The sequence below is a fragment of the Vespa mandarinia genome, chromosome 3, assembly GCF_050613455.1.
Source record: "Vespa mandarinia isolate Hongniang chromosome 3, ASM5061345v1, whole genome shotgun sequence".
Lineage (NCBI taxonomy): Eukaryota > Metazoa > Arthropoda > Insecta > Hymenoptera > Vespidae > Vespa > Vespa mandarinia.
The window spans coordinates 6,595,229-6,623,173 of NC_140812.1; the positions used below are offsets into that span (position 1 = coordinate 6,595,229).

Below are 27,945 nucleotides of genomic sequence, written 5' to 3' on the forward strand. Positions count from 1 at the left end.
AAAATCTTTCGTTCGTCGTTTCTTGGGTCACCTTTCTTACCCTAGGTATTTTCTTTTTATCTTTCAAAAGGGATAAAATTCGAATCGATTTTCGTTCTTTATCCCTTTCAATTTTTTTTTTGTATAGGTGTAAGATGTAAGAAGATGTTAGTATTCAATGTTAAACAATTCTAGTATGATATAACAGATTCAGGATATTTTAAGCGATCCATACTATCTATAGAAGGAGACCCAAAAAATTTTTGTGATTTTTCCCATATTCGCGCGAATATAGCAAGAGGTCGAATATTTTGATTCGAATTCGTAGCAAACCTCTTCTCCTTCCTCTCATATGCATACATACACGCGCGAGCACATACACACACACGCACACACGCATACACACGCGCGAATATTCGCGATCATACACGTACGCATTAATACAAGCTTGTTCTCCGTTACCATATCGCGTCGCAGATAGGACAAAGCACGGTCACGCAATTGAAAAAAGAACTAGTGGAACAATGATAATGCGATACAATATAATAATGTCGATAATATAATAATAATAAAAATAAAAATAATAATATTAATAATATTAATAATAATAATAATAATGATAATAATAATAATAATATTAATAATAATAATAATAATAATAATAATAAAAATAATAATAATAATAATAATAATAATAATAATAATAATAATAATAATAATAAAAATAATAATAATAATAATAATAATAATAATAGCAATCATAATAATAGTAAATAACAATAATAATAAATTAGTTCTGTACAAAGTTTTGTTTCGAGCATGACAATATTATTAACATCTAAAGACGGGTAAGTGGCTAATACGCCAACCGCCCCCACAGCATATCGTTACTTTATTAACTCGATTCACGAGCTTCTATTTAGTTAGTCCGTCGCTCGACTCGACGAGAGATCTTAATGATTATCTCACCGTCGTTGTCGTGGTCGTCGTCTTCGTTAGTGTCATCGTCATCGTTGTTTCCCTCGTCGTCATAAATAAGACGTGGTCGAGGAAACACGAACGAAGAATCTGTAAGTCTTTCGAAGAGTTGTTTCAACGAACGCATCGATTCACGTTTAAAGAAAAATGAGAATCGACACGATCTTTAATGCGCCGGGTAAAACGAGAGAAAAATGAGGGAAGAAGAAAAGAAAATATAAGTTCGTGATTCGCGCGTGGTCTAATTGATTCGTGTCCCAAGCACGCGTTCCTTTATGTGTCACAGTATTACTCAAGGCTACACTTCCGTCGCGAGTGTCGTCGCTAGCGTGGTCGCATCATGCCTGTAATGATCGTCTATAACGTAAACACCGCAGGCACTGTCGACGACACCACCACCGCCGCCACCCCCACCACTTCCGGGTGGACCGGAACTTTCCGTTACCGTCGTCGGCCTTTTCAAAAGGGTCGCTTCCGCCGCGCAGCAAGCGTCACTCGGAGTATTCGCAAAGACCGAGGACCTCTTGGCGGTTTCGAGTACAGCGACACCAAGACCTAAACCCAAACCCAAACAGTCCTTCTCCTTCTGGAAGAGATGAGACGCTCGATGGGCTGCAGCCTCGGTGTTCAACTGCTTCGTTGTTCTCGTTCTACCATCCTGGAGCACCGGTTCTGCTTTGTAGCCCGAGCAGGAACTATCCAGGGTAACATCAGTCTGGAACGAGGAGTCCAGGTCATCTTGTCGGACGCTACTCGCGTTGTTCACACTCTTGTTCGCCGTCCATGTGTTCTTAATCATGTGGGCGTCTCCGGTGCCAAGAGTACAGACACTTCCACCGGCCGAGCCGATCAATCCAGCCCCAGAAACCGTACCTCCGCCCGAGACGACTCCACCACCGGTAACTCCGCTACCAACGCAACCACCAGTGATGCCACTCAGAAGTCCGACGTTACCGATTCCAACAGCTGAACCACCGCCAGCTGAACCGATGACGCTGTTGCTACCGCCTCCAAGAACACCTCCGCTGCGTTTGCTCATGCTGCTATGTACCGCGTTCCTTTCATTCTGCAATCTCGCCTCCTCGTCCGCCTTTGCCTGTTCACGCTTTTGCCGCCTCTTCATGCACATTACTGCAAGCGCTGCAACCAAGACAAAAGCTGGCACGGCCGTTGAAAGAGTTGCTATCACTACTACGTGTTCCGTTGTCAAACCGGCATCTCTAGCTTCAGCTGCTGAGGTGACGTGTTTCGATAAGTTTCCTGACCAATAGCTGGCACCCGAAGGTGGTACCGCAGCGGCAGCTGCAGCTGCGGGTAAAATAGCAGTACCACTTTCGCTGGACGAACTCGCGGCCGATGCCACCGGTAAAACTGCTGTACCACCGAGACCCACCTCCTCCGCACAACTTTCCCCGTACCATCCTTCCGGACACTCGCATAGAAAACCATTCACTCGATTCCTACAGGTGCCACCATTCTTGCAGGGTGCGCTACGGCACTCATCGACGTCAACGCTGCAATCTTTTCCCGTGAATCCAGGCTTGCACTCGCAACGATAATCATTCGTTCCGGAGATGCATCTACCACCGTTCGCGCATGGTTTCGCCAGGCAATAATCGACCTTATCTTGGCAGAGTCTACCAACGAATCCAGGCACGCATTGGCATCTAAAGCGGTTCACCAAGTCAACGCAAGTGCCACCGTTAAGACAGGGATCACCTTGGCAATCGTCGACATTGATCTCGCAGCGATCTCCAGCGAAGCCAGGAGGGCAGGAGCAACGATAACTGTTCACCATGTCGGTGCAGGTGCCACCATTTGTGCAAGGATTCGGTGAGCATTCATCTAGTTGGGATTCGCAATCGGTACCCGTATATCCTGCTGGACAATGACAAACGTAGCCGTTCAATGAATCGTCTTCGCAGATACCACCGTGCAAGCAGGGCGAGTCTCGACATGATCTTGATGTCATCTCGCAGTGGCGACCTCTCCAGCCTGGTGGGCAAGTGCATCTATAAGCTGCTCGTTGTAACTTGCTCGATGACGAGGAGCTATCGAGCGAAGAGGAAGAACCCGAACGATGATGATGATTGCCGTTTGTGTTGCTGCCGCCACTGGTGGATACGCTCGAGTTTGCGTACGTTGCTTCCATCGAACAGGAGCCTCCATTCAAGCATGGCTTCGAGTGACAGTCCAAAAGTTGTGTCTGGCAGTCCGTACCAGTGAAGCCCGGCGCGCAGGAGCAGGTGTACGATCCTTGGCCGGTGTTAAAGCAGGTGCCACCGTTCATGCAGGGTTTGTGATTCGTGCAGTAGTTTAGATCCTGGTTGCAGAACAGTCCGCCCCAGCCTTCGTCGCATAGACATTCCCAAGGCTTTTGGCAACTACCATGAAGGCACCCGGGATATCTCACGCACTGATCACAAAAGGCTCCTTTCCAACCGCTGTGACAGCTGCAATTAAAAACAAAAAAGGAATCAAGTATATGCTCGTTAATTCATCTCATTAAATATAAGATTCGCGTTAGATATATCATTTTCATAAATATGTATCTCCTTAGTGGTTATTATCAAAACTCATGGTATCCCTCCAAAACTCGTTTGCCTGTTTAAAGAGAGAGAATTCGTGCTCTCACGTATGAGAAGAAATCGTATCTAAATACGCTACGGAGGTAGACAGAAAAGAGAGACGAAGCGAGTGTTCGAGATAGCTACTGCCGTGGAAAAGCGCACGTTGTGTACGAGGCTAAGTATCTTTGTGTGTTTGTCTGTATGTCTGTATATGTGGATGTGAACGCGCGCGCAGGAGGAGGTAAAGGGTGAAAATATAGGTACCTACATATATCGGAGAACATACAAAGGTGGATAAAGGCTGTGTGAAGAGAGACGAGGAAGGTACAGGAAGAGGAAGGGGTAGAGAAGAGGTATATGGTGGTCGGCCATTACGTTGTCCAAGGGGTTATACGGAGAAAGAGCGAGAAAGAAAGATGAAAAGAGGAGGACAGCCAGCCGGTCAGGCAACGAGTAGTAGAGAGGAAGGGGGAGGAAAAAGAGTGGGAGAACGAGATGAAAGGTGGGAAGGCGAGGAGAGAAGAGTCCCGACGGCGACGACGACGACGACTACGACGACGACGACGACGACGACGACGTTCAAGAAGACGACGACGACGACGACGACGATGACGACGACGACGACGACGACGACGACGATGACGACGACGACGACGATGACGACGAAGACAGCGACGACGACGACGACGACGATGACGAAGACGGTGACGGTGGAGGCGGCTGGCGTGATGGTGGGGAGAGGATCTGTGAAGCGAGAGAAAGAGGAAGAGAGACAGAAGAGAAGGTAGAATTCGTAAGAGAGTGGGGATGAGTCGTCGAGTAGTGTTCCCACGGTTCGAGCCTCGGCACAGCCGTTCAGTATGCGGGTCAAGGAAAGGTTACGCTCCTGTGTGTGCGTGTGCGCGCGCCTCGCTCTGCCCACTAATACCCATCCGCCTATATATATTGGCGATCTGCGCCATGCCGCGCACGGTTGTCGAGCTGCGGCCGCGCGAGCGCACTTCGGACATCGCATGACTCTACCATTAAACAAATTCCGTGTAACGATGAGATTCGAGAGTATCGTCGCGTCGCGTACAAGACGTTCAAATCCGATGGCCTCCGATTTAAACCGGGAAATTTGAATTTTAAAGGGAAAGCGTCGAAGATTTTGATTTCAAGAGAAATCCGTTCTCGCTTCGATCGTTTCCATTGGAATGTTCTACGATCGGATTAAAAGACGATGCTCAGATGCTAAACGTTCGAGTCCGTTCACTTTGCGTGGATCGAGGCGAATAGAACAGTCTGTTTCACAGTAATACAGTACATTCACTCGAATCGCGGAGGGAAAAAGAGTGAGAGAGAGAAAGAGAAAGAGAGAGAGAGAGAAAGAGAGGACGTACAAGGATGCATAGTCTGTGCATCGTCATCTGTATTCAACTGGCGAACGCACGGCCGAACGTGGACTCCGAAATTTCAATGGGACACCATAGCCGTGATTCTTTCACGTATCACGAGCGGGGCCGATATCCCACGAGTCTCTCTCTCTCTCTCTCTCTCTTTTTATTTTTCTCTTATTCTCTCACGGCAATCGCTTTCGATGATATCGAGATTTTCGATTGTCACACGAAAATGAATTCGTTGTTACGAGCGCGCGCGCGCGAACGAGAGAGAAAGAGAGAAAGAGAGATAAAGAGAAAAAAGAAAGAAAATATCATTACTTCTTGTCCTTAATTACAAAATTACAGTGGCGTTCGATCATCAAGTATATATAGGCAGATGATGGAAAAGAGGATGAGGACAAAGACGAATGCGTGTACGTAGTTCGTATAAAACGTATTAACCCAATTACGGTTGGGAAACATCGAGCTGGCACATTATACCTGCATGGCGCCATGGATGCGCGCATCATCCACATAGTGCATTCTCGTGAATGCTCGCAATCTAATAGGGACACGAGAATCTCTCGATCTCTTTCTCTCTCTCTCTCTCTCTCTCTCTTTCTTTCTCTCTCTTTCTCTCTCTCTCTCTTTCTCCTCTTTTTTCTCTCTCTCTCTCTCTCTCTCTCTTTCTCTCTCTTTCTCTCTTTTTCTTTGGCAGATCGAATCGTGAGTTCTACTTCTCTTATAAGATGCTGTATGTTCTATGCACGTTCCGATCTATGCTCTGTATAGAAAAATTATTCTTCTTATCTATCTTCATAGAAGAAAAACGATAAGAAAAATGATCAAAATAAAAAATGAGGGACAGAGAGAGAGAGAGAGAGAGAGAGAGAGAGAGAGAGAGAGAGAGAGAGAGAGAGAGAAGGAGGGAAAGTTTTGAAACGGCGGCACGTTGAGTCAACCGTAGAGAAAGAGAGAAAAAGAGAGACAGAGAGAGAGCCGATGCCTGCGGCTAACGGGACAATTAACCCCGGTCGTAGAGTAATTAGATGATCGAGTTAACTCCAAAGCCCGGGTTAGCGCCGGTCGGACCGAGATTCGCGGTCTGTCTCGTCTCTTCCTTCGCTAATTTCCCTCGCTAAGTTACGATCGCTCGTGCGTTAACCGAAATAAGTGTATTTCGAAAATAGCGAGTAATGTATAGCGAGGTTCAACGACACGTCAGGAAAAAGGGAGAAAAAAGAATGAAAAATGAAAGGGGATGGGAAAGAATCGTCTCGTTGGCTAGGAACGATCGGCACCTTCGAACGGGCCGAGTCGTTCGACGGAAAGGAGCCGAACGCTTCGAATTCTTCTTCGTCCTCTTCTTCTTCGAGCATGAAGAAGCGTTCGTGTGTCCATGTATAGTCCATGTGTGTGTAGAATGCGTATAGAAGTTGGAAGGAACATCGAGCCCGGAGAAACGTGGTACTGGTATAGGAAAGTCGGTATATACAGGGTGAGTCGATAACTATTGCCAGATGAATGAACTTTTTATTTCCTTTTACTTTTTCTTTTTTTTTTTTAATTTTAACATGAATTAACTTAAAAAAAAAAATGTTCAATAAGAAAGTTTTAACGGTTTCTCCTGTCTATTACACGAAATGCTTTAGAATTTTTTCTTCTTCTTCTTTTTTCTTAAAATAAGTAAACAAAAATTCCTTCCACAAATATAGTTATTGACTCATCCTATATATGCATCTACACACTCATATATGTAGAGAAACGTGCAAACTAGGTGTACATACGTATGTATGCGGAGATACTTACATGCATTCGTTGGGTCGACTGCAGTGTCCGTGCTGCTCGTCGCATCCGGGCAGGCAGCGGGCTGAAAGGAGTAAGAAAAAATCCAAAAGGTTAAGGCAACGCTCCGCGAGAGGTCGATCGCGTCCCTCACGACTGCACGAGCGATACGTACAACTCTACGATATATACGATGCATATACACACGCGTATGGTAGTCACCGGAGAGTTGGATAATTTACGATGGAACGGAATGTTGAAGAAGAGAATTGAAATCTTTCGATTGTTCAGTCTTGTTTCTTTTAAAGAGTCGACATTATTAGACGTTAAATGTTCTATCAGCCATAAAGTATCTGAGCCATAAAAGATCAGCGAAATAAGATCCTAATCGATCGTACTCTTTTTAAAGAACTGGAACGAACACTCCTAAAGATATGTATACATTGAATGGGCTAACCGCAAATGTTTGCGGAATTGTGAGTGGTTGGCAGTGACTACTTCGATTACGCGAGTTCCGTATTTGCGTGCACGTTCCCTCCTCGATCGGGGTCATCCATCTTAAGAAAACGGCTCGGAAGGGTTGAAGGTAGGTGAGTCGATGATCGGAGACAGGGCCACCGAGTTCCGTAACCTTGGCACCGAGTAAAACGCCAAGATAGAACTATTCGGCGAAGCTCGAGCAAAATAAACAACGAGTCGAAGCGCCATGATGGAACACGGTATTGTATTTATAGAACCAACGAGGTACCCGGGGTCCGATTTTGAGAAGCGTTGAATCAGTGCTTCCGAGTGAAAGAAAATCGAGAAAAACAGATACCAGTTTTTTTTTTCTTTCATCGAACTACCTGCCGAGAGGGTACTTATTGTATATCTTGCACACCTTGCTCGTTGGGAACTTGCCGAATGCGGAAAGACCTGAAAAGTTGTGCAGGTAGATGAAGATAATAAAGAGACGGAGAAAGACTTTGGAAAAATATCGTCGCCCAAAGAGGAAGGACGCAGGACGAGGTCGTGGTATGGGGATCGAAGAAGAAGAGTAATAAAGAGAGAGAGGGAGAGACAGAGAGAGAGAGAGAGAGAGAGAGAGAGAGAGAGAGAGAGAAGAGGAGCAAAGGGAGGAGGTTGCCAATGGAAATGGACTGTGAACGTGAGTTTGGTGCAGCTGTTGGTTAAAGCACCGACCTTCGCAGCAGCTGTCAGGCCCACTCGCGCATGGCCTCGCGTTGCAGCTGCCTTTATTCCCCGCAATCCCCATGTAACGTCGTAGTACCCCCGAAAGAGACCGTCTGCAGTGCCGAAAGCTATCTTCGTGGTGCAAGCTCGAACTACTACTAGTCACCCCTACCCTTTCTAACTCCCTTTCTATATCTCGTTAACCCCTTGTGCACAGACGCTTCCCCGAACGAGAAACGTAGCTGTTACGACGATAAGTCGAAAGGGGAAAATAACTCACGTGCACCTCAGCTGCTCTTGTGTCTCTTCTCTTTAGTATTGAGTTAGAACGATGAACGAGTTTATGATGGCTCGTGCGCGAACAAGCTCTTTTCTCTGGCTCGTAAGCACGCTTTCCTTCGATCATGAAACTACAGAAGGAGGATTGATGATTTTATACATCGAGGAGCACCTCTAGCTAGCAAGTGAAAGTTCGATGTTCTGGTATAATGCGTTCCGAAAGAACGCGTCTTGCCACTTTTCGTTCGACATTCTTCGAAATTCTTTTCGCGAATGTGCTTCATAAAAGGGGAAAGTGGACTCTAGAATTTAACATGTCTTCTCTAACGAGTCTTTCTTTACAATAAATTATTATATTTTTATTTATTTATTTTTTTTTCATTTTTCCTTTCTTTTTCTTAACGAATCGATATTATTTGATCGTTATTTTATTTCTCACGTCGATCGAGGAGACTTTCAAAGAATCTTAGAACCAAAGAGTTCAATCGTGTTATCGAGATCTCGTGTATAGGTACGCATGCGCCTGTGTGAGTATGTATCTATGTATTCTCTCTTTCTCGAGATTGAGAGAGAAAGAGATAGAGAGAAAGAGAGAGAGAGAGAGTGAGAGAGAGAGAAAAGGAGAGAGTGAGAGAGAGAGACGTGAGAAAAGATCGGCCGATCGCAGCACAAGAAGTGCGTGACAAAAGCGAGACGCGCCTTCCGATTCTTGAAAGTTCCGATTCGCGAAACCGAGCACGAACTCATGATTCCTCGAATGCCGGGGAATGTAACGAAACGAAGAGAGTAAGTAGTCTATTAGTAATCAATGCGCAAACTTTGCCGACCGGTCGACTCGTGCTCTCCTCGAGAAGAAAAGGGTGCAACGACCGATAGCCAACGTTCACGATCGGAGACCTTTCTTCAGCTTGACTTAGCTATCAAGGGTGAGATCGAAGTAGCCTCGCGTTTTTGGATTCCGCCTTGGCACTTGGCTACCAACGGCTGGTCTCCAGCCTCGAGGAACAACCTCGAAAACGAGATTGCGTTCCGCCTCGATGATCCCTCGTGATATGAGATACCTATTCGTTCTTATAACTCAATGTTCTCTACGTAACCGTTACACTAGAACGAGCCCAATACGGTCATACATACGTGTATGAGCTGAATAAACAGTAAAAAAGAACAGGTTGCTGCGTACGAAATAAGATGGAGACTTTGAGAAAATTACAAGGTCGTAATGGAACTGAAAGAATCGTCGAATCCTCCTATCAGATTTCGAATTCGAGTTAAAGCTCTGTCGTAAAAGAACATATTTGGAACCAGGTGAGAAATATTTTTCGGAGAAAAAGGAATCCACCATCAAAAGGTATGCCTAATACGACTGGCAACGCTGAATACAGCGCATCTCTTTCGGCGGCCAATTCTTAAGGAACTCTGACGTGTATATGTGTGTATGAGAGAGAAAGAGAGAGAAAGGTCGGAGCGCGTGCATGTGCAAGGATCGGATCAGAGCGGGGGCGGGGGCGAGGGCTGCACGCCTTCGTCGTACGCTCTCGACGGGAGGCTCAGGTACGCGAGTGAGCGGGAGAGCAACAAAGAGGATGCCGAGACGGAGGAGAGAGACAGAGAGAGAGGGAAAGAGAGAGAGAGAGAAAGAGAGAGACCAGACCAGAGAGAGTCTCGCGTACACGCGCTAGCCAAGCGTGGGAAGCTGCTGCACGTTCTCGAGCAGCTCGCTGCACCGACGTTGCACCGGCGTTGCACCGGTGCGCCGACACACCGAGTCGTGCCGATGCCGTAGCCGTAGAATCTCGCCGACATCGCCGAGTTTGGTCTCTCGCGGTCTAAGCCGTCAGCGCACAGCTTCGCTTTCGGATTCGTTCGAACGTGACAAGATCGAGAAAATAAAGGAAGAGGAGGAGATTTCATTTCGTGAATCTCCGCCTAGACGAACCAAGATCAACTGGTGGGCCTCGTTACGAGTACCATCGGTTACTCTTACTTTCAAACGCGGAACGCAGTTTAGTATGGCGTTGCGTAAGCGGCGAACAAAACGAACCGCATACGATTTGCATTTTATCGCGGTAGGAACGATCGAAGGAAAAAAAAAAAAGAGAGAGAAATACAAAAAGAATGAAGGTTGCGCCAGTCGCGTGCAGTCGTGATGGGAGAGATACGAATAAAGTCAGATGACGAGTAGTATGATAGACTTACGAGTAGCACAGTAGTCGCCCTTCCATCCCGAAAGACAGACACGTTCACCGGTAGGGCTGCAACTATAATGACCGAAGTTATCGTCTCTAGGTCTGCAAAGATTTTCACATCCTTTTCCATAATAATGCGCTGCACACGTCACTCTATACTCGTAAACCATTCGTGAATGGGCACTCCTATGTTCTTCCTCTATCCATTCTGGGCCCACGTCCAGCCACTTTTGTGTAGTCAGCCTGGTGATCAGTACCTTTTCTGCAAAATACATAGATATCGATTAATGATAAAAGAGGAACCTTTAACTTCCTTTTAACATGTTTATGTTTGGGTATTATTAGGTACAAATTAACGACGAGTTTTGGCGATGTACGGTAGAATGTATGAAAGAGAGAAAAACAGAGAGAGAGAGAGAGAGAGAGAGAGAGACAGACAGAGAGAAAGCGAAAGAGAGAAGAGGTAATTAGCCGTGCGGAGCCCAAGCAGGGGCAGAGAGACGACCAATGATGCGTTCCAAGTGTACCGGCCCTTCGAGAGAGAAAAAGACGAGTAGTAACGTGAGTGAGGGGCGTGATGAAGAGAAAGAGAGGAGAGGCCGGACGTTCGTCCGCTATTGCTACTCTGCTGGCGGTGCGCATCCGGCACAAAGAGAGTAAGCGTATACCACAGTGAGAGAGAGAGAGAGAGAGAGAGAGAGAGAGAGAGAGAGTGAGAGTGAGTGAGCGAGTGAGTAAGAGAGAAAAAGAGAGAGACAGAGAACATTGTGGCTCTTTGGCTCTCTGCCTCTGGGAAAGAGGCGTTCTTCGTCCTTCTCTCTTCACTCTTCCTCTTCCTCCCACTTGGTTACCTGTTTTCTGCGTGCAAAAGGAAAGAAGGAGAAGAAACGGGCCCCGCGTATAACCTTCCGTCTAAACGTATTATCATAATAGCCACGTAGATTAGGATGGTTCGATCAGGTGCACCATCATCGAAAAAAGTCTTGTCTCACGGCAGCAGATCTTGCGGGGGCCAGGGATTACTACTACTACTACTATCACCAATACTAACTACCGCTACTACTACCACCACTAACAACAATACGAGAACAAGAACCTAGCAAGAAGTAGCCAGCTGGCTGGCTTCGTTGATTCTCATCGATCTTCGATGATATAGAGAAAGAGAGAGAAAGAGAGGGGAGGGGGAATCGTTCCGTAACACTAAATGTAATAGTACTGTAAGAGACCCGAGGCAGATCGATCTTTTGGCTACGCCACTGAAGGTAGCTAAAACCCAACAAAAGAACAAACACTTTGCCCGATGGCGTGTCCTGGGATAGTTAAAGGAGGAAACCGGCCTTCCTTCTCAGAAGGAAAGTAGCATTTCGTTGCCGGCGAAACGGGAGTCAGGGAAGCAGTTTACTGGCCCATCTCCTCTTCCCAGGTGATGTTCTTACGAGTTCCGAAAACATCGATGGGATCCAACAACATCGTCTGCTACCATTATTACGTACACTATATGTATATATTTACAAATTTGTTTATTGTTTTTCGATCCTCAAGTACACTTACGTTAGTAAACACTCGATCAATACTTTGACAACGATTGTAATTCTAAACAGAAATACATCGAAAAGATAAATAACTCAATGTGTATTAACGCCATTGATCGCTTTTACAATGAAGGAAGCAAAATTTCTATTGTCGTAGCTACTGTTTCTTGTATCTTTTACAACTTGGACCATTGACCGCGAGGATGTATACACACAGTGTATACGCCGCTCGTAAACACCCGGTGAGCTCGAGGCCAGTCCGATTCAAAGTATTCATTAACGACGGCAGAGTGCCGTGAGTAGCCGGAATTTTCTATTGTTCATTCAGAAACGGCCGATTGCCGAAGCATAGCCCGAAGCTGGCAGGTAGTCAGTAGTAGCATTACTTCTACATCCTTTAACGAGCTTATCTTTAGTTAAACAATGATGCAATAGAGACTATTTAACCGTTACAGTTTCATCTTTTAGACCCAAATTTATTCTACAACCTGTTGTCAAAGTACATTGAATTGAATTAGAAGGTTGGGCGATTGCTGCTTATGTTATCTTGATGTACCATAAAAAAAAAAAAAAGGAAAAGCTATTGATAGAAGAACGTAGTAGAAACGATCGATTAAACTTCTCGTTTTGGTTAGATCTTTTCGAGAGTCGAGTGCATCGTGAGTGTTGGAACGACTTGCATATCACCGCAACTGTCTCCTCATCGAAACTGAACGAGGAGAGAGAGAGAGAGAGACAGAGAGACAGAGACAGAGAGGGTCGATGATCGACGATGACGTAAGCCTTGTGAGTGTCGACAAAGCGACTCTCTGCTTGTATATTTACGGGTTATAAGGATATCACTATAGTTTCCAATCGTGGAAAGGAAGATTAGATAATTTTAAGTTCCTAATAGCTATTTTATATTTCTAAACTCACCTACAATTTTTACAGCTACGCTAAATAAGGATGCGATTATTTGTGTGAGATTTTGTAGCCTCTCGAAAAGCGAGTATATAGTGTATGTGTGTATGTGTGTTTGTATTCGTTTATATATGTGCAAGAGATAGAGAGAGAGAGAGAGAGAGGGAGAGAAAAGTGGAGGAGGGAAGAGAGAAGAGTAGACAGAGGGTGAGAAGGGGTGTGAGCCTGAGAAAGGAAGCAGCATCCGAGCAGCGCACGGCAATAAAGGGTTCGCTTCGCCTCCGCGTTGTGGGTATTATATTATGCTCGAGGCACACTAGACAGAGAGAGAGAAAGAGAGAGAGAGAGAGAGAGAGAGAGAGAGAGAGAGAGAGAGTTTGAGAGAGAGAAAGAGAGTACCATCGACAAAACGGTATACGATTTAATATCTTGGTGATAAAGATCAGAAATCCAAACGATCTTCGTACAAAATGAAAAATATAAAAAGCACTAACTTCCACTTTCTATTTCCTAAATTATTCTAAACATATACTTATTTATTCGATCATTGACGAATTTCTATCACATCCTATTTATCCATTGTCAACTGTTTTCATTGAAAAAACAAAAGAAAAAAAGAAAAAGAAAAATTTAAAGATAAAATATGAAATCTATATCATTATTTTTGTTAAATTCTTATTATTCTTATTTACTGTCTCAAGAAATAATCGTAATGGGAATTAACACAGTGGATATCTCCGTTTCATTCACTCGTCCGTACCTCCCCTCTTTGTATTCGAATTCATTCATATATACACACGGGCCCGTTCATTCATCCGTCCGTTCATAGAAAATCTACACGGTCGCGAGGGCGGAAATAAAGGGCGAGTAGTCCTCCATTAATATCTCATCGACGTCGTGTTTGTCTGGTAACACGCGTAAAATAAGTAAAAAGAGTGAAATGTTATTAAGGATATATTCTCATGTCGGTTCCTACATAGTTAGACACGAAGGACTCGTTTCTCATCTTGAATATACCAACGGCATACGAGAATGTTCACTCTCAGGACCGGGCTTAAAAACGGAATAAGAAGAGCGCGACCACTTAATTTCTTCCTCGAGGTCCTACCGTCGGTAATTAGAATCTACCGGTGCGGGCGGCGAGAGCGGAAGTTACACGCGGCCGCGCGGTGCTCTCATGCGCGACACGTACACATACACAACACATACATACACATATATGTTTATGTATATATATATATATATATATATATATATACATAAACATAGACACATACGCACATATACGTATGAATACGTGTACACGCGTATACGAAGAGAATCAACGGTTTTTAGATTCTCAGTTTCTTTCCTTCTCTCTCTCTCTCTCTCTCTCTTTTTCTCTCTCTTTCTTTCATTATTTCTTCTTTTTTTATTTTTATTTACAATGACATCAGAACGACGATGATCAATCAATTAAATAAATTCGATCGTTCTACTTTCCTTTTCTTTTTTTTTTGTATCATTTTCTTCTTTCTCTTTTAAGAAAAAATTCAAAACGTCGAGCACGAAAAGTACAGAGATAATTTAAGCGTGTTTGCGAGTGCGTGTAATACAACGACGTGCATTCTAACGTATAAGTCTACGAAGGGTATCGCGTTACTCGCGCGAACCACGAGTAGTGGAAGGTGGCTGCTACGATTACACAGGAAGGAAACACTAGTGTCTATGGACGTCCTCCTCTCCAACTCCTCTTTCATCCTCCGCGCATATTGCAAGAGGACGAGGATTCATCGAGATGTACTTTGTGCGTGCGCACGTGGATGTGTTGCGGTAACAATCGCCTCGCTGAGATGGCGAATATAAATGAAAACAGGTCATAGAAGCATTAACCGAGGAACGCTATGTAAGCGTGGAAGAGAGTATAAATTATTTTTCCAAAGTCACTGAACGGAAGCAAACAAAAAAGAATGAAAAAAAGAAGAACAGAAAAATGAAAAAAAGTGTGTGGATATGTGTGCGTATGTATGTATGTGTGTGCGACGGGAGGGGGGAGAGAGAGAGAGAGAGAGAGAGAGAGAGAGAGAGAGAGAGAGAGAGAGAGAGAGAGAGAGAGATAGGAAGATAGAGAGAGAAAGAAAAGAGGAAGAGGTCTGGCTCATTTTCCGTGCGTTCGATGACGAAAAGCACGGACTAGTCGAGTAAAGGCAGAAGAGTCGAGGGTTGTTGCTGGGAAAAGAGATCCGAGGTTACGTCTCTGGTGAATGTCGTGACAAGGCCGGAAGTCGCTTCTCGACTAGTTCGGACACGATGCAAGACACATCGAGATTCAGGAGGGCAGCTGGACCGCACATGCCCGCGTCTTTTTCTCTTCCTCTTTCTTTCCCTTTCTCTTTCTCTCTCTCTCTCTTTCTATCTATCTATCGTCAAGAACTCTGCCAGGCAGGCAGAAGCGTGTGTCACGCATCAAGGGCTCGTGCGTCGTCGGACGACTAATTTTATGATAATCCTTTTCTCTCTTGTCTCTTATATTTTTTCTCTCTTTTCTTGTTTTTGGTTTTTTTTTTCTTTTTTTTTTCTCCTTGTTTTCTTTCTTTCTTTTTTTTTTTTGTGAACCATCCATAGGCACACGCAAGCTCACTTTTGAATACCCCTTAATTAATTACCCCTTTCTCTAATTAACACCGTGTGATACGTGAATGTTAATAATGATAAGAGAAAAGAAAGATTACTCACCGGGTGAATGATGAGTTGTATTGTTTGAATCGTGATAGGCCTCGACGATCAAGGAAAACGTGCCCTGCAAAAATAAAGAAGAAATTAATTTAATTTGTTCAATTATTTATGATACGTATAAAACAGTGTTAAGTTTCTTTTTTATTGCGACATTTAAAATGTCCATGTCGATCGTAATGCTTGTAATAAAATAGAAAAGAACATAGCGAGACATATAATATTTATCGCGTTTTTCTGATTTTGAGAGAAAATAAGAAAAAAGAGAATAATAAATAAATAAATAAATAAAAACGTCGAGATTGATAATCATTTTCCCCTGCATTTGACTATCGTCGGAGAGTAATCATTCGACGTACATAGGCGCGAGTGCTGCGCATTCATAAATCTGTTTACGATCGGTAGTGTATGGCGTGTAACGATGCCGTGGAGAGTAACATACGACGGTACATATTGTGTAACGAGTACGTGCACTACACGTACGACTACTCTGCTACGTGCATGGTGATAATACGACGTTTAATTATTAACGTCACACGTATGAAAAGAGAGAGAGAGAGAGGGAGAGGGAGAGAGTGTGAGAGAGAGAGAGAGACGTTGGTATTATACACGACCTCGTTAGTCGCTGCCGCACGTTGAATAATAAATGTTTATATCCGGCCGACGTCGCGTAAACGAGCTGCTTTCATCCCCTTTGATAATAGTGAGCCCTGTGATAATACACATTATGCACGAAGTATTAAAGCGACGAAAGATAAGAGAGAGAGAGAAAGAGAGAAAGAGAGAGAGAGAGAGAGAGAGAGAAATAAATAAACAAAAGAAAAAAGAAAAAGAAGAAGAAAAGGAAAGCAAGAAAGAAGAATGAAACCGTTTCCGAATAATTTCCTTTGCTAATTAATATTATGAGTACGATATGAATTAATCGTAAAATCCAAAACAATCACAAAAAAAAAAGGGTAAAGGGGTGGTTGAGTGGAGGAACTAGAAACGGTCCATATTGAAAAGCATCTCGGCGCTCTATTAAGCGATTCTTACCACGCGGATTAAATTACAGTAATTCAGTCCCACCTTATTCTACTCTACTGTTTGATCGTTCGAGCGTCACCGGCTATATTCTTTAACAGTGCGATTTGTCTTTGGCACCGACTACTCGTGTAGAGAGGAAAAGAGAGAGAGAGAGAGAGAAAGAGAGACAGAGGGAGAGATGCCCGATCCGCAAAAAGATTCCGTTAGCGTACCGGCAGAATCTCAACTATTCTGAGATTCTTCGCGAAAGTGGATGGAAAGGGAAAGAAGAGAGGAGAAGAGGAGAGGAAAAGAAAAGAAAAGAAAAGAGAAGAAAAGAGGAGAGAGAGAGAGAGAAAGAGAGAGAGAGAGATAGAGAGACAGACAGAAAGAGAGAAGGAGCAGAACGCCCTTTTCTCTCGTGACAAGGACGAGGGGGTAGGTAGGAAGAGAGGTAAACGTCGCCGATAGGGAAGGAAATAAATTGTCAAGGAGACAAATGCCACCATGATCGCCCGTTAATTTATTACGTAGATCGAAATTATGCCGGCAAAAAAGCTGAAAAAGCTCGGCTTGGTATTCGGAGAACAATGTGCGTTCGTTGGGTGTGTGTTTCGGGGTCCGGTTAGCGGAGGAGAACTCTTCGCGACCAAAGTTGAGAAGAGAGAAGCTATGGAACCGGAGGAAGAAAGAAAAATGAGAAAGGCAAGCGAAGGATAGAGAGAGAGTGTGAGAGAGAGAGAAAGAAAGAGAGAGAGAGAGGGGAGGTGGGAGAGGGGAAGGTAGCGAGATAGGCGCAAGATGAAAAGAGGAAGAAGAGAACGGTGCTTCGCCGACTCGAACTCGAGAGAAGGAGAAAGAAAGAGAAAGAAAGATATATAGATAGATAGATAGAGAGAGGAGAGAGAGAGAGAGAGAGAAAGAGAGAGAGAGACGGAAACAGGTGAACACCAGTGGTGGGAGCAAGACGTAGAGAGTGAGTAAGAGAGTGAGTAAGAACGAGCGAGCGAGCGAGCGAGCGAGCGAGAAAAAGAGAGAGAGAGAGAGAGAAAGAAAGAGAGAGAGGGCGAGAGAGCTCGTTCACTCGGGAGTCTGTTCCCACGGCTGCGCGGCATACCTCCACCTTCTCTCGCCTCTCTTTTCCCTCTTCTCTGTACTCTCCTTGAGGTAGTAGCAGTCGTCCCTCTTTCTCGGAGCCAGTGCGCTCCTCTTTCGGCCTCTCTTTTCCCTCTCTGTTCCAATCTCGGCTCTCTCTCAGCTTCCCCCTTTCTATTTAACTACTTCTCTCTTTCTTTTACACGCACACGTTGTATTATTATTATTATTATTATTGTTATTATTATTATTATTATTATTATTATTATCATCGTCATTATTATTATTAATAATCATCGAGTAAAACGGTAGAGGAAACAAATCACTGAGGTAAACGTACGAGAATGATGGAAGCAAGAGACACCAATGTATCCTTTTGCCTACGGCCAGACATAACGTGTTACGTTAATGCTCTGAGGAAGTCTGCTAGTAGTCTGGTAGACTATGGTAATATGAACGTGAAATTGGTCCGATCCGAAAAGAGAGATCGAACTGGTGGATCCTTAGCAAGCTAGCTAGCTAGCTAGCTAGCTAGTTTTCACGATTAAACGTGCTTAAAGATCGCCCATGGAAGAACTATTCAGGTATTATTTTAAATTGAATAACTTTGTTTAGATCGAATAAAAAATTCTGAAATTCTGTGTAACTATGAAGCAATTAATCCGCTACATGAAATATATCAAGAACATAGAAAATAAGTTTTTTTTTCTTTCTTTCTTTAAATGATTTTTACGATCGTGTTAAAATGATGAATTTTGCGATGTAATTCAATGATATTATAGCGACTTTATTAATATTCAAAAGAAATGTAACTCGTTATAGGACTTGATGATATTTACAATATGCACATAAAATAATCAGATTTACGTAATCCATACATTTGTTTTTCCTCAAAAGCTTTTGATAAGAAATTGTATAAAGAAGGATTTAATACTTTTTATTATTGCTAAAAGAAAAAAAAAGAAAAACAATTTCTTTTGTCAATTCTTCATACACTTCACACACATTAAACACATTAATTACTTTATACTTATATAATTATCTAGTTAACAAAAAGAAAAGAGAAAAAGAAAAAAAGAAAAAAAGAAAAAAAAATAAAGAAACGAAAAAAAAATTTATTCGATTTAAAAAAGTAAAATATTTCTATGGGTCATAATATATCAGGTGATTTATAATACGAGCTCGATGACCCCGTGGTGCGTTTGCACCGATCACTATGTCAGTTATATATCTCCTCGCGTACTTTTCTTCTACGAGTTTCGTCGAACGTTCGAGCACCGTTCGTGCCACACAATCTCTCTCTCTCTTTCTCTATCTCTTTCTCTTTCTCTCTCTCTCTCTCTCTCTCCTTCCTTTCGCTGATCCTTTCGCAAAGAAAATCGAGGAGAAAGATCATCGATCCTGCTTGCTTGTTTTTTTTTTATCTTTTATATCGCCGCTAAACAGAAACCGATCATAAGCAGGGGTTTAGCGTGTTATCGTTAATGGGCGCGCAAGGTGGCGCCTGTAGCTCGAGGGGTCGAGGGAGTGAAGATGATGATGATGATGATGATGATGATGATGATGATGATGATGATGATGATGATGATGATGATGATGATGATGATGATAAAGAAGAAGAAGAAGAAGAAGAAGTATATAAGAGAAGAAGTAAAAGAAGAGGAAGAAGAAGAAGAAGAAAAATAATATAAGAGGAGAAATAGAAGAAGAAGAATATAAGAGAAGAAGAAGAAGAAGAAGAAGAAGAGAAAAGAGGTCGATCGCGTGAGTTTTGTAGCTCGCGGTGAAACTACTAAAAATACACGGAACTACGCGCTCGCGCGGACTTTTAGAAGCCGAACGGACGAGTCTATCGAGCTGCGAGCGAGAGCGTTTCGTCTTCCTCTTTCTCATAGCAGTGAGGAGAGTAATTTATGCTAAACGTTTCGCGTCGTGGAAGTCGCGCATCGTCGTGCGCCGAGTCAGCCATTCATTCGGCGTCCTTCTCCGCTCCTTCTTCTCTCCCGGACGCGAATCACGCAGCCTTTTCGGCCGTGGGACCACGATTCTTCGTCTCTCTCTTTCTCTTTCCCTTTGGGCCCACCTTCTCTAGTCGTACTCTCTCTCTCTCTCTCTCTTTCTTTCTCTCGTTCTTCCTTTCTTTCTTTCTCTTTCTCTCTTTCTCCGTCCCACACTCGGTTGACACCGCATCCTCTCTCTCTCTCTCTCTCTCTCTCTCTCTCTTTTTCTTTTATTCTCCTTTGAAGCAAACGCACGTTCCGCGAACATCATACCGTGTTGTACATACGCACATAGCGTTACTTCGAGAAAGAGACAGAGAAAGGGATAGAGAAAAAAAGGCATAAGGAAAGAGTAAAAATGTGCAAACTCACGAGGCTCTCGCTTTCGAGTTTCTCTCCGTTTTCTAAAAATACCGTATTTCTTTGAATCGTTTGGCTGCCGCACAGAGAGAGAGAAAGAGAGAGAGAGAGAGAGAGAGAAAGGCGTAAAAAAGCGCAAAGAGTACACGCACACCTGAATACGAGTTAGGAACGGATCGTGTATGCGATTCTTGTCGAGGCGAGGCAAACGTACGACGACGTGACCGATTAAAATGAGTACTCACCGGACTCTTCGAATTTATCGGAACTACTTACGCAAGATTTTCTTATTACCGTTTCATATCTTGTCATTTTTATCATTTATTTGGAATATTATAATCAATGGTTCAGATTCAATTTGCGATTTCATTTTCTATTTGATTTGAAGATACGATTTATTATGTATCTTACTTTCTTTTCTTTCTTCCTTCCTTTCTTTCTTTTTTTTTTTTTTTTTTTTTTTTGATACTTTCATACGGAACGCGCGTTCTGTCACTTCAGGCTCGACATAACAGACTCGTAACGCCAAGCGATATATAAACGCGCCCGAAGGAGGACAGAGAGTATAGAGGAAGACGGAAAAGTAGACTTGTGCAAGACGAAGAGGGCGATAGAAAGAGACTGGCTGGTGTGTGGCGTGCGAGTGCGCGCAGGGGGCGCCATATGGGTTAGTAAAATTAACTCCGTTCGCAAGAGAGGCACGGCGATGAGATGGAAAGGAAGAGAAGAGAGAAAAAGAGAGACATATATATATATATATATATATATATATATATACATATATATAAAGAGAGAGAGAAAGAGAGAGAAAGAGAAAAAGAGAGAGGTGGGGCAAACACGAGGGACGTATAGAAGCACAAAAGGCCTAGCCATCTGCCAGTGGCACACTGTGCACTACCAGATAGTCTGAGCTATGTGAGAAGTGCTGATAGGATCAAAGTATTAATCCTAGGATGCATAATGTTAGCTACCTTATATATATATATATATATACTCGTGATTCCTTGCTAGTATCTAAATGTTAAAGAAATCTACAACGCATAGTCATCATACATTTGATCTGTCTTCCAAATATACAGGGTGTTCAAGAAAGAAAAAAAAAGTCATTTTATATTTATATTATAGATAGAACAGACTATATTCAGTAAAAAAAAAAAAGAAAAAAAAAGAAAAAAAGAAAAAAAGAAAAAGAAACCTATATTAACGAAGATCGCAAGATTAGTTATTTATGAGATATAAACATTTTGTCATCAATTGGCAATTGAGGATTTGATGATTACATGATTAAACTTAAGATTAAGTGATTACAGGTTTACGTTAAGTATTCCGCAGAAAATGTCTAGATATTATTCTAATGAAGAAATGACAGATATACATTTTATGTATGATCGTGCTAATATGAAAGTATTAAAGTTAGATAAAGTTTTTACATGAACAAATTTCCTGATCGAAGAGTTCTCACTAATACACTTTTCGAAAATATTCATTAGGCTCATATTGAACTCATCGTCAAGACTCTGGCATGTCTAAATCTGTATTAACGTTCGATATGGAGAATCGAGTTTTAAGGATAATACATAGAAGAAAATTCCGAAACTAGCATAAGAAGGATACCCGATGCCGTAAGAATCGATACTACTGTCTGAAGAATGCTTCGTGGGAAATTACTCTACCCATACCATATTCAACTCACTCTACCGGACTATCAAGCAAGAATATATTTTTTATAGTAGCTACTCGTAAAATGTTCTTCAAATCTAAATTTCGTATCTTGTTATTTATTAATGAAGCTACATTTATATGAAATGAAATAACAAATTTATCATGTATAGAAAGTAAAAACTCACGCATTAATTCAAACAAACCACCGTAACAGATTTTCGTTAGATGTTTGGATGGGCAATATTCGAGATCATCTCATTGACTCTGTAATACTCTAAAATCAACTTTTAGGCGTAGCTTATCACAATTTCTTGGTAAATATCGGACAATCATGATGATAACATACTAAAATGTTTATATCTCAAAAACGATTGAACTTTCGACTTAGGTTTTTTTAACGTAGTATGATGTGCCCTATTTATCATATAAATATGGGATGTCGTTTTCTGAACATCCCGTAGATGTTAATTTGTTATTAATTGTTATTAATTGAATTTATTTATTATGAATTCTAGTGAATTTTGTCAAGCACGAATTTAAATTCGTTAAAGTCAATAGTCATATATCGTAGGGTCAGGGATACCCAAACCGGTGGGCCCTATAACGAACAACTTCCTCCATCATAACGATCATAACTCTATGTATGGCACCATTCAACGCAGTCTTTCAAGTTACATTTCAATGCTCCCTGATCGTACTAACGTGACAATTATCCCGAATGTAATCTGTTATTATGGCAAATTACAGTAAATAACTAGTTTCTTTCGAAAACAAGAGAAACGGGGAATAAAAAATAGGGAACGGTTAAAAGGGAAGACAAATGTTATCGTTCTTGTTGTTTTTTTCTTTTTTTCATTGAATGATTTTCATCTGGCATCGTTTCATTTTTATTTGTTTTTTTTTTGTTTAATACGATCGACTTAAGTATACGAATACGATGACAGCTAATATAAATATAAAAATGACAGCTAATATAAATAATAAAATGATGCTAATAGCGTTTGAAAATAAGATAAATCTAAATAAATACTCAATAACTTACCGGCCACGTGAACTCGAACGGAAATCTGATGGGATTAGTGAAACTGGGCAAGGCGACATTTGGACTAAGATTAACAATATTCTCGCCGAGTACAGGTGTAACAACATCTCCATAAGTGCACGGTGTTGTTGTGTCGATCTTCACTTGGTATTGCTTCAGACATACCCTAAACCTGGTCTTGCAAACACCTGAACATTCGCCTGTCCTTGAGGTAGTGCCTGAACAGCACTTACCCAGACTATCCTTTCCGTATTCGTTGACGAACGACTTTAACCTTAGCTCGAACACCCCCGAAGCGTTAACCTGAAAGAAAAAAAAACCAAATTCGTTCATTTTATCATTTAAAATATCGCAAAGTTTATTATTGATTCATCGATTTGTTCAACTAAGACGCAATTCCCGTATGTTTTAACAAGAATCATAAAATTTTTAATGTATAACTTTCGAGTCAAAATTCGATGAAAGAAGAAGAAGAAAAAGAAGAAAAAGGGGAGACAACATCTGTCGGCGAAACATGGCTCGCTTGTGGTCCCATCGAAACGACAGAACCCACGACGTGGGGTCGAGACGACATAGTCGCGAAGAAGGCACGAGACACCGAAGGTCTCGAGGCTCGAAGCACGCGCGTGTTTTTGCGCACGCGTATGGCGTCTGCCGAGAGCAAGTGCGCGCGCGCAACCGCGTCTCCCAGGAAGCAGAGAGTGTAAGGAGAGAAAGAGAGAGAAAGAGAGAGAAAGAGAGAGAGAGAGAGAGAGAAAAAGAGAGAGAGAGGGCCGTTACAGAGTTCTGCGTTAAAGAGAGGAAAAAAAGTGCCTTTTCGGAGCATGTACGCACGCGCGCATGGTGCTCTCGCGAGTGGGCGGTTTCGTGTAAATAAAAAAAAAAATTGAAAAAAATTAAAAAAAAGACAGAGAAAGAGAGAGAAGAGGAAAGATGTGGCCCCGTAAATATATTAACACGCGAGACCGCGCTATCTCCCTCCTCTAACGAATTAATGGCGAACCTTCCACGGTATGTAAACGATCAAGGGACCGGTCTCTTCTTCTTCTTCTTCTCCTTCTTCTTCTTCTTCTTCTTCTTCTTCGTCTTCGTCTAAGTTTTTCCTCTTCTTACATTTTATGTTGGTTTATACACCCTTCGGGACATTCATTAAACCCAGCAGGTTTAACAAATTTGATTCGTAAAAAGAAAAAAAAGGATAGTCTTTTACCGAATAGGAAACACGACTTTGTGCCAAGTATTACGGAAGAAGACGGAAATAGAGTAGTATGCAGTGGTTGTTACAAAGCGATAGGCGCGATACACACGCCTTTCGACTATTTGAACTTGCAAAGAGGTCGCTCTGAACGGTCACGTGCTCGATGCACGTCCGCACCTACTCGTCGAAAGAACGAACTAGCATTCCCACGAGACACCTTCCCACCCTCGACTACGTCATCTCGGAATTCTAAAAAAAATATTAAAATGCCTTCCTATATTATTTTTAAAATCATCGATCGTAGGAGGAACTAATGAAGATTTCTTTCGATTTATAGATAAAAATGATACTTGTTGCGTAAGTGCAATTCATACGGCCTAAAATATTTAAATAAAACTATCACTGAAAAAGATGGAGGAAAAAGTCAATTTCTTTTCATTAATATCTCCCGATGACTCTCTCACCGCTTCGAAATCTTTCCTACGATGACGTACGTGACGTCAATGTTAAATGAATGAAAAAAAAAAAAAAAATAACATGCCTGTATTTCATAGCTCGTATTTCTTGGAAACGTCCTTACTAAGGCAAATGTAATCTCATCGGAAGAGGGGTTGTAGACGCGCCGGGAAGATATCTCTCGATGAGAAATTCTCATTTTTGGCGCGCTGGAAGGTTATTTAAGGAACGAGAATGGCCGCCGTTGCGTATTTTCGGAACGCACCGCCGGTATGTTTCGTCACAAAATCATTTCAAAGGACGTGCATCTTTTTATTAATGGTATCTCGCAGTTGCTCAAAAAGCGGCATCTTTCAAACAAAGAAAAGCGCGTTCGAACCTTTGAACTCCGATACTACCTTCGATGAAGGTCAAACGGAAGAGACGATCATCATTGGTGTAGCGTGCGAGGCTTGGTCTCTTCTAACCAGCAGAGAAGCTGCTTGCGCCTGGAACGGTCTCGAAGAGGGGGAGGAGAGGCTAGACACTTCTAAAAGAGTGGATCCAGATTTAGAGTTGCATGCAGCGTATCTCGATACTTTTTCCCCCGCCTCTTGCCGGCGCACGGCAAGAGAAACAGAGATAGAGATAGAGAGAGAGAGAGAGAGAGAGAGAAAGAGAAAGAGAGAGAGTCAAGAAAAAGAGAGAAGAGAAAAGTAGAAGAAGAGAAAATCGAGAAGAAACATCTCCCAGGAAGAATAAGCTTGTTGCGATCCAGCTGGCCATATAAAAGAAGAAAAGAAGAAGGGATCCTCGTGCGTAACGCGAAATAAAGTTCGAGGAATCTCCTCTTAAGAAAAAGAGATAACCTAATCCTCATCGACGTTCCGCGATAGAACTTCAAAGGGAAGGACACGCATGGCTGCTCTCTCATCGGAGAAACGAACGTAATCAATTTATTTATTTATTCTAGCCCGTGTGTTTACATCGCCATTCACTAACCGTATGTTTACTGTGGCTTCGATCGAGTGTTTCTCTAATGCAAAGAGTTTCTGTGTCTGTGGTAAAGGGCGTCTAGAGCAAAACGGCATACTCATTCTAAGGATATATAATAATACTAGGGTAGTAAATGCGTGTATACATAAATTTAACTTACCGCACGGGGTGACGGTAGAAGAACGACGGCGACCGTCCACACTAACATCGTGGTCCACATGTTTTGGCTAATCGAAGCCACCGAATGTTTACGCGTCTCTCGTGCGCGTGGACCACCGTGGTGATTCGTCTTTTGTCCGACTTACTGTCGGCGTTATCTTCTTCCGGTAATAGCTTCGCGAGGCTGCATAGCCACCGATAACGTTCCTTGCTCTAACGTTTCTGCTGCTGTTGCTGCTGTTGCTGCTGCTGCTGCTGCTGCTGCTGCTGCTGCTGCTGTTGTTCCTCCTCCTCCTCCTCCTCCTCTTATATATACGTATACACCGCCCGGTATTCGCGAACTCGCGAAGGCTGGCGGCGACTTGCCGTTCGCGGCACTTTTCACTTACTCTTCTTATTAATTTCCGAAAACCAAAGTATCGTAGAATTTTTAATATGCTTTCTAGGGAATCGCCTTATTACTCCCCTTTTTTTTCCTTTTCCTTTTTTTTTTCTTTTTATTTTTTCTTTCTTATTTCGAACACTCGATCACTTCACACTCCCCCGACGATATATAACACTTTATATTCCATTTATTCCTCTAGCTTACTGTAGAGACAGAGGGAGAGAGAGAGAGAAAGAATGAGAGACGCGATCCAAAACACACATATGTAATATGTATAGATATATAGATATAAACGAAGATAAAGGAAGGACGACGCCTCGACAAGAGGGGGGAGGGTCAAAGCAGGAAAGAAGGGGGTCTCTTCGATGTCTCCTCCTCGCTGTTGCGTCGTTCCCACGCTGAGAAAGATAGCGAGAGAAGAAAGAGGTCCTCAACGCGATTGTTCGGAGCTCGTAACGCAGTAGCAGTAGTAGCACAGGGCACTACGTCGGCCACGAAAGATTGATGGATAATAATAATAATAATAAGAAGAAGAAGAAGAAGAAAAAGAAGAAGAAAAAGAAACAGCACAAAGAGGACGACGATTCGCAACGAGCATACTTTGTTGCAGAGATATACGCGATTAGCAGCACCGGGGGGAAGAGAGAGAGAGAGAAAAAAGGGTCACACGTTCTTCGACACTCTCCTCCGCGCCAACCGTCGCAACACAACGACGAGTCGCCGTGCACTGACTCGTCGTACTGCTTTGCCGCACTGCCTCGCACACACTACTGACACGAGCCGCCGAGTATGCCCTCCTTGCGGCAGGAAGAGCAAGAGAGAGAAAGAGAGAGAGAGAGAGAGAGAGAGAGAGAGAGAGAGAGAGAGAGGAGGGCGAGTAGTGGTGGCGATGGTGGGGAGAGCCAGAGAAGGCCCAGGAACGAAGAGAAGGGTGCGTTGTCGCTGGTAGGGCAGGACTAGCAAGACCAAGCTGGAGGTGGAGCGTTGGCAAGAGGGAGAGAGAAAAGCTCCTGCTTTCTCGCTCCTGGCGGGACTTCCAAGAGGGAGGAATGACTTTTCGTGGGAGGCGAAAGAGTGAGCGAGCGAGTAAGAGAAAGAGAGAGAGAAAGAGAGAAAGAGAGAAAGAGAGAGAGAGAGAGAGAAAGAGAGAGAGAGAGAGAGAGAAAAAAGAGGAGAGGAGAGAAGACGAGTCACGAAAGTCGACTCTTCGAGAACCAAGTACCACCGGATTCACCGGCGAGAAACGTGCCCTCCTCTATACACTCGTTATTTTCCTCTATCGCGTGAAAGTAACTTCTTCTACTTCTTCCTCTTCTTATTCTTCGTACGCTCGTATCCTTATCCTTTCGTTAGCTGAGAAGACGGTATTCCCTCTTCTCGGCTCCTCTCGTAATATCTCAAAAAAAATATTTGCGTCAGCGCCACACAACGGAGAGAACGGAAAGCACCCTGACATTGACTAAACGAAGACTCTCCGGGCACACACTGTATCCGATTGGGACGCCGGCAGATGGCGAAGTTGATCCACCGACGAGCCGCGAGATTGTATGTGCGCGTGCGTGTACGTATCGCGCGCGAAACTCACTACTCTTTTGAGATTACTCGCCGATAATTTTCGCTATTCTATTCTCTTTCGTTTTTCTTTTTATTATCGTTTGTCTTGCGTAAATAAACGCGTACTTTTATTCCCGTTCGTGACAAAAACACCGTCCGTCTGTCGTCCATAAACAACCCTCGGTGCGCGTGCTCCTCGGGTTTTCTACGAAGGACGAACGTGTACGCGAGCGTGACAAGAGCGAGTTCAACCCTCGACTGGAGGCAGTAAGCCGGGAGCACCCCTACTTATAATTGTGGTCCCGCCGGCTCCCCGTAGAGAGGGGTTGCGTGGCAGAACGCGCGCGCTAGAGGGGTGACGGGCACACGGAGCGGCTGCGTCAGTGGCAGAGTGCGACCGTAGGGACTCTGGCCGGTGCGCAGAGCGAGAGGGGAGAGAAAGAAGGCAGCTGCAGGCCGGCTGCACGCGCCCACCCCCACCACCATGCCACGATCTACCTCCACCGCGCGACACCCCGGCCACCTCGCCCTTTTTCCCTTCCTCTACCTTTCTCTCCTCCCTATGCTTACTACCAGACGTACCCCATACCTTTCTC

General features: G+C 43.3%; 1 protein-coding gene across 1 annotated transcript; it reads right to left on the reverse strand.

Annotated features, from left to right (window-relative positions):
* Positions 1–714: 714 nt before the first annotated feature.
* Positions 715–26,742, reverse strand: Delta (neurogenic locus protein delta). Its single transcript, XM_035884165.2, has 6 exons — positions 25,412–26,742; positions 22,623–22,925; positions 15,462–15,525; positions 10,322–10,573; positions 6,698–6,758; positions 715–3,410 (listed from the first exon to the last, which is right to left on the reverse strand). The coding sequence occupies exons 1-6, from the start codon at positions 25,469–25,471 to the stop codon at positions 1,256–1,258; spliced, it is 2,895 nt and encodes a 964-aa protein (XP_035740058.2). The 5' UTR covers positions 25,472–26,742; the 3' UTR covers positions 715–1,255.
* Positions 26,743–27,945: the final 1,203 nt, after the last annotated feature.